At 45.5% G+C, this 7781-nt stretch overlaps 1 protein-coding gene across 1 annotated transcript; it reads right to left on the minus strand.

The window, feature by feature from the left end:
• Positions 1–2690: 2690 nt before the first annotated feature.
• On the minus strand, positions 2691–4208 carry LOC148773384 (uncharacterized). Its single transcript, XM_088834145.1, has 2 exons — positions 3614–4208; positions 2691–2848 (listed from the first exon to the last, which is right to left on the minus strand). Exons 1-2 carry the CDS (start codon positions 4206–4208, stop codon positions 2691–2693), a joined length of 753 nt encoding a protein of 250 aa, XP_088690271.1.
• Positions 4209–7781: the final 3573 nt, after the last annotated feature.

The raw sequence follows: 7781 nt of genomic DNA on the forward strand, positions 1-7781 counted from the left end.
TACCCCTTGAGTCTGTAAATGTGACTTTATTTGAAACTAGGATATTTGCAGGTATAATAGTTAAGATGAGGTCATACTGGATTAGGGTGGATCCTGTTCAGTATGACTGGTATCTTTATGAGAAGAGAAAGCACACAGAAACAGACAGGGGAAAATGCTATGTGACGATGGAGATTGGAATCATGCATTTACAAGGCAAGTGATGCCAACGATTGACAGCAACCACCAGAAACTAGGAGAGGCATGAAACAAATTCTCCTTCAAAGCCTCTGGAAGGGACCACCCTTTCCTATATATTGACCTCAGATTTCTGGCTTCCAGAACTGTGAGAGAATTTATTTCTGTTGTTTTAAGCCATCTGGTTTGTGGTAATTTGTTATGGCAACCTTAGGATACGAACACACCCCTTCAAGAGTACTGTCCGTCTCAAACCCCTGAGAATTCTAGTGTCTTCCTAAGTCCAGATCTTACCACCCTGTTTAGTTTACCTGCAACAGTACCAAGTCAGTGAATTAAGGATGATCCTGCAGTGGGTGTAGTAAACCTTTCCCCCACTGCTCTAAAGCAGTGGTTCTGAAACTTCAGTGTGCTTCAGTAGCACCTGGAGGGCTGTAAAACCCTGATGGTTAGCAGCCTACCGGAGCAGGGTCTGAGAATGTGCATTGCAAACCAGTTCCCAGGTGATGCTGATGCTGCTGGTCCAGGGAAGCTAAGTCATCCATCAGTTTCTTTCAATAAAATATAGTAGTGGCTAGGGCGCCATCACGGAGAAGGCAATGGCACCCCATTCCAGTACTCTTGCCTGGAAAATCCCATGGATGGAGGAGCCTGGGGGGCTGCAGTCCATGGGGTCGCTAAGAGTCGGACACGACTGAGCGACTTCACTTTCACTTTTCACTTTTATGCATTGGAGAAGGAAATGGCAACCCACTCCAGTGTTCTTGCCTGGAGAATCCCAGGGATGGGGGAGCCTGATTGGCTGCCGTCTATGGGGTCACACAGAGTCAGACACGACTGAAATGACGCAGCAGCAGCAGCAGGGCACGATCATACATATTATTTACAACCTTATATTTTATTTGGGGTTGCAATAAAAAGATTTAAAACAGACTTGACAAATAGCTGAAAGAAATCCCTTTCAGTGATAGTAAGGGGGGCCAAAATAAATAGAACAATGATAGATTTGAGTCAGTGTTATTTATGTGAAAAAAAGCAACACTACAGCTTATTAATTTCAAACAAGCTTTTATTTCCAATGTGAACAATACTATCAAATTATCCATAAAAGGTAAGAGTAAAGTCAGATGTCAGTAGTTAATATAATTTTGGGGTGTTGAAACTTTGAAACAAAATTACTATTTCAAGCTAATGAAAACAAGAATATCCATGAAGAAGAAATGCATCTTTTCTTTTGCTGTCTGCTTCTTTCTATGCCTTCCCACTGTAGGATGAAATAAGAGCCAGTTAACAATTGTACCTCAATAACATGCACCAGTGACTTTCTAAATATGAGTCAATACTATGTATATCTACTTTCTCAATGAGGAGAAAACAAAATGTTTTCTTCTTGTAACCCAGACCCTTGGTGATCAGGGTGCACATCATTTCTTATGCAAAATTTATCTCCCTCTTGCCCACCACTATAAATGCTTGCTTATTTCTTAAAAGGCCACACTGTGATATAAATAAGTCATTCCACCTTAAAAACTGGTGTTCCCTTACACAAATCATAAATCCCTTATATTTCCAGACCTTTAGTTTCCACATGTGTAAAATGAGAATGAGGCTCTATCAAAAATCCACATGCATGAAAACTAAGAAAGAGTGAGAGAGTGAGTGAGACAGACTAAAAGATGAATGGAGGAAATAGAAGCAAAGATTTAATCACTAACTCAGTGATAACCAATAATATTATTAAGACTAGTTTTCTTTTCTTTTGATTCCGTTCCGTTCCGTCACTCAGTCGTGTCCGACTCTATGCGACCCCGTGGACTGTAGCCTACCAGGCTTCTCCGTCCATGGGACTCTCCAGGCAAGAATACTGGAGTGGGTTACCGTTTCCTTCTCCAGGGGATCTTCCCGACCCAGGGATCGAACCCGGGTCTCCCGCATTGGGGGCAGACGCTTTAACCTCTGAGCCACCAGGGAAGCCCCTTCTTTTGATTAAAAAAATCTAAATTGAACCAATATTTGTGAATTAATCCTGAAATTCAGTTCTCCTGATACCCTTAACATCTTACTACTTTGTGAGGAATCACGTTCTCAAAGTCATTGTCAGTACAAGAAACTACAATTTTGTGGCCAGGTGATGATGACACAGCTAATGCATGGCCTAGTCACTTTAGCTACTGCTTCTGGTGACTATTTTCTAAAGAAGCACTAGTCTCCATTTCCAGGTCTGATAAATTTCCCATCTGTAGATAGACTTAAAGCTACAAGACAAAGGACTCGTGGCTATAAATGAAATACATTTCAGAGCATACTGCCTCCTACATTATCTAGAATACATTATTAACAATAAACTGTTTTCCCAAAGTTAAATTTCAACAATTTTCTTACTTTACAGAAGAAAAATTAAAAATATAAAGCTGTTAGTAACAGGTATGTGTCAGGAATGGTTACGTCATACTAAAGCCTATACAATAATACCTGTATTATCCAGAGCTGCCCTTTGCTGCGACCACATCCATTTAGAGTCCGTCAGGTTTTTCATTTCCATCCTCTTCCTCTTCATCAGCGTTTTCATACTGATAGTCACCCTCATCATTAGGGCAGAATGATGCAGACTTTGGGGTCAAAAGTTGGCAGGGAAAGTATCCCAACTTAAAATCAGCAGCAGAGTCTAGGCCTGAGAGAAGAGAAATAATAATAAAAGAAAAAAACAAATAACAGCTGGGCATGTTTCTACAGTTGGATACATTTCTAGCCCCTCACTATGTCTGCTGCTTGACAATTTTCACAAACGTTTTCCCCCTCTTTCCAGTAGATCTCACACAGATCTCTGATTATTTCTGGCCCCTTTGGAGAAAGGATCCGAATCATTTGATACTGACACAATTTTGTATGTGTTTGTCGGAACCTCAATGGAAAAAATGTTCGTTTGATTTAAAGACAAATTCTATAGGGACGGTCACAGATTCCTCAATTGCTGAAAAGGGCCCCTGTGCTATGTCATCATTTTCTCAGATCCTCCTACCGAGAATCTTCACACTTTTTAAAGACATTGACCAAAAGGGAGGGATGCCACTTGTTTGCCTCTAGGTTGGTAGAAGGCAGCATGCTTTTTCTCGACACCATGAAGGTCTATAGAATTGGGCTGCCACTTGTGCAAATTGTGCCCGGAGGTTTTTAAGAGTTTTGACCCACTGCGTGACTGCTAGAGACCTGCCTTTGAGCTCAATGGCCCCACAAGTGTTTGAAGGCTCAGCCACCACTTGCCCGCCTCAGCCCCTCCAGGACCACAGGCCTCAACCTCCCAGTCTCAGAGGCAGCAGTCCGGACTTCCTCGCCCAGAACTCGGCCTCTACCACCGGTTCCCTTGCCTTCTAGGATGCAACTCCCTCCACAGGATCCCGCAGCTCCCAGGGTGGAGTGCCCTCCACTGGGTACTCACCCTGCAAGACTCTGCCTCCTTCTCCCAGGCCTTCCTGCTCCTGAGGAGGCACCGGACCTTCTCCGGGGTCCGAGGGTGGCTGGAAGCTGCCCCTGGACATCAGGCGGTCAGTGCGAGGCCGGAACAGGACATGTTTGTTGTTATATAAATTATGTAGAAAGGAGTCGACCTGACTCCAGAACATGGGCCCAAACTTCTCCACAGAGAACCCAAGGCCGGTAACCACTGCTGCACCCTTCTGCTCATTCTCGTCCTCCTCTTCTGTGTTCTCCTCCTCCTCCACGTCCTCCAACTCGAAATCAATCTCACCCTCTTCCTCGTCCTCCTCCATCTGCTCTACATCTTCCTCCATCCCCTCCTCCTCTAACGGCTCTCTACCACGTTCCTCTTCCACTGCGGCCTGTGGCCAACCCTGCTCCCCCGGAAGGGTTCTGGAGACCTCCAAGGAAGCCAGAAGAGCCGTGGCCTCCGCAACTCCTTCCATCCCCTCCCAAGCAAATGCTTGGACCCCAAGGAGACTGGGGTCATGGCCCGCCCCGCCACCAGCTCTGTCCTGGCCACCTGGGATCCAGTCGTGCCCCTCTTTGGCAGACATGGCAGGAGAGTCGTGTCAGTTCTGGGACTGCAGTGATGTCTGTGTGGAAGATGGCGGCCGCTGGGCTGAGTGTGGCGCGGAGGAGATGCCGTTGGCAGTACAAACCGCCGGGTCGGGGTGGGAGCCGTAGAGATGTCGGCTACACAGGGAACAGGAGTCTGCGAGTTGCTGGTGTGGGCACCACAACAGGAATGGCAAGGGGGCGGCCCACAGACCAGCCCACCAAGACCGAGGCTGAGACAGCGGCGGGCAGGCGGGAAAGACCCTGATGGGGTGGCGATGGTAGGTGGAGCTGGAAGGGTCAACCGCGCAGTCAACCACTTCCTCCAGAGTCAGCTCTAAGCTCATTTGCCAGGAGACAAGGATTGGCATGACCGCCATCCAATGAGTGATCAAGGCTTTCAAACTGCATGGAAGCCTTCCAGCCCCCGGTCATACTTTGAGCCCACAGGAGTCCCTCCCTTTGCATTGCACCATTGCAAAAACAAAACGGCAATGTCCCTATAGGGCGGCACCCTGGAGTATGGGAAGCTGGGTGTGGTCCCCAGTTGCCACCTTGTGTCAGCTCAGGTCATCAGAGATACATTTATTTTTAAAAGTTAATAAAGGCTTGAGAAAGAAAATCAAAAGTAAGAGATGGAGAAATTGGAAAACATAAAATAAATTAAACAGGAGCACCAAATATAAAACAGAAAAAATTAAACAAACTAGATAAAACTAAAAGATCATCATTATGGTCCAGTTGATTTTAAGCATGGCTGCTCATTAGCAACATATCTGTAGCTTTGGAGAATAAAAGCAATACCTTTGCATTTTTCAAAAAATTCTAAGATAATTCTGACATGTGTCAGGATTTTACAAAGTGATTAAAGGTTTTTCTATTAAATGGTAGCTTTGGCGATATAGAATTCTATTACTTTTCTGTCGACCAATCATGGTACAATGGTATTAAGTGAATAATAGTTACTCACTAGCATGTATAATATATATTTTAGAAAACTTATTAATGTTTGCCTGAATAAAAAATTTATGACATTTTGATTTCACTTGTTTGACTTAGTATGAATAGAATGCTAGATTTCTAATTTAAAAAAAAGATGTGCAAAAACCAAAAAAGTTTTACTATATAGCAATGGGAACTGTAGTTCCTTTGTCAATCTTTTGAAATACCTATAATGGAAAATAAACTAAAAAATAATATATGTGTTTATGTATAACTGAATCACCTTGCTGTGCACCTGGAACATTGTAAGTCAACTATACATCAATTATATATATATATATATATATATATTAAGAAAAAAAGGTAAAGTGTATAGATCACATATGAGCAACTGTTTAAACCTCCTGTGAGAGACAGAAGGAGAATTTGGAGGTTTTAATGTTGCTGAAGTTACTTAGAAAAGAACATACAAGTTGACGTGGATGCCTCGAGAATGGAGAGTGGAAGGAGTAAAAATAGGAGCTGAAAAGGGATTTATCAGGGCTCCCCAATTCACTTCAAGGCTCCAAGAAATGAAGAGAGATTTCTTTTCATGACTGGGTTAATCACCTGCTCTACACTAAACAGTGACACCCCCTGCCAAATTCATATATTTAAATGTTTACCCACTCCATCCCCCAGGTGATGGTATTTGGGAGTTATGGCCTTTAGTAGGAGACACAGTGAAGATAATCAACCTTTCCCTATATAGAACTTATGCATTATAGATTTCACCCCTTATATCAGCCTTGTTTTCTTTTACCTAACTCATACTCAATATTTTCAATGGGGATAGTCCATTGGGTCCCAAGCTGTCAAGCCCATTTCTAAGTGACAAAGATTCAATTTAACTTTATGAGCCATATGTCCTAATGCCTATGCCCACTACGGGATATTTTAGGAGAATGACTGCTATGATCTGGAGCACTGAAACACCACAATAATAAAATTCTTTAAGGCAAATGTATTTATTGGCTATCTTTAGTAGTTCCATTTACATTGTAGGGGCATCTTTTAAAAATTTAGTGATATCTTCAAGTATTCCTCTATTTTGTTCCCCGGTGTTATGTTCAAAAAGTTTTCCTAAAGGATGCATTTTAGCATTTGTTGAAAAGTGGTCATGTACGGATGTGAGAGTTGGACTGTGAAGAAAGCTGATCGCCGAAGAATTGATGCTTTTGAACTGTGGTGTTGGGGAAGACTCTTGACAGTCCCTTGGACTGCAAGGAGATCCAACCAGTCCATTCTAAAGGAGATCAATCCTGGGTGTTCATTGGAAGGACTGATGCTAAAGCTGAAACTCCAATACTCTGGTCACCTCGTGAGACGAGTTGACTCACTGGAAAAGACTCTGATGCTGGGAAAGTTTGGGGGCTGGAGGAGAAGGGGACGACAGGGAATGAGATGGCTGGATGGCATCACCGACTTGATGGACATGAGTTTGAGTGAACTCCGGGAGATGGTGATGGACAGGGAGGCCTGGCATGCTGTGATTCATGGGGTCGTGGAGAGTCGGACACGACTGAACGACTGAACTTTACTGAAAAGCGAAAGTCAGTCAGTTGTGTCCGACTGTTCGCGACCCCACGGACTACACAGTCCATGGAATTCTCCAAGCTAGAATACTGGAGTTGGTAGCCATTCCCTTCTCCAGTTCAGTCATTCAGTCGTGTCCGACTCTTTGCGACCCCATGAATCACAGCACGCCAGGCCTCCCTGTCCATCACCAACTCCCGGAGTTCACTCAAACCCACCTCCATTGTGTTGGTGATGCCATCCAGCCATCTCATTCTCTGTCGCCCCCTTCTCCTCCTGCCCCCAATCCCTCCTAGCATCAGACTCTTTTCCAGTGATTCAACTCATCGCATGAGGTAGCCAAAGTATTGCAGTTTCAGCTTTAGCATCAGTCCTTCCAATGAACACCCAGGACCGATCTACTTTAGGATGGACTGGTTGGATCTCCTTGCAGTCCAAGGGACTCTCAAGAGTCTTCTCCAGCACCATAGTTCAAAAGCATCAATTCTTCGGCGATCAGCTTTCTTCACAGTCCAACTCTCACATCCATACATGACCACTGGAAAAACCATAGCCTTGACTAGACGGACCTTTGTTGGCAAAGTAATGTCTCTGCTTTTTAATATGCTATCTAGGTTGGTCATAACTTTCCTTCCAAGGAGTTAGCATCTTTTAATTTCATGGCTGCAATCAGCATCCGCAGTGATTTTGGAGCCCCCCAAAATAAAGTCTGACATTGTTGCCACTGTTTCCCATCTAGACGCCGGGCTCCGAGCGCGCAGACGCGACGCCGGGCTCCGAGCGCGCAGACGCGACGCCGGGCTCCGAGCGCGCAGACGCGACGCCGGGCTCCGAGCGCGCAGACGCGACGCCGGGCTCCGAGCGCGCAGACGCGACGCCGGGCTCCGAGCGCGCAGACGCGACGCCGGGCTCCGAGCGCGCAGACGCGACGCCGGGCTCCGAGCGCGCAGACGCGACGCCGGGCTCCGAGCGCGCAGACGCGACGCCGGGCTCCGAGCGCGCAGACGCGACGCCGGGCTCCGAGCGCGCAGACGCGACCGACTACAGGCAGCAGC

The sequence above is a fragment of the Moschus berezovskii genome, chromosome X, assembly GCF_049115385.1.
Source record: "Moschus berezovskii isolate FMDL1 chromosome X, NW_MosBer_1.0, whole genome shotgun sequence".
NCBI lineage: Eukaryota > Metazoa > Chordata > Mammalia > Artiodactyla > Moschidae > Moschus > Moschus berezovskii.

Coding starts and splice junctions, on each gene's coding strand:
- LOC148773384 (XM_088834145.1), bottom strand. CDS start 4,208: ATGTCTGCCAAAGAGGGGCACGACTGGATCCCAGGTGGCCAGGACAGA. Junction 2,849..3,613: donor AGGAGGCAGAGTCTTGCAGG/GTGAGTACCCAG, acceptor CTCTTCTCTCAG/GCCTAGACTCTGCTGCTGAT.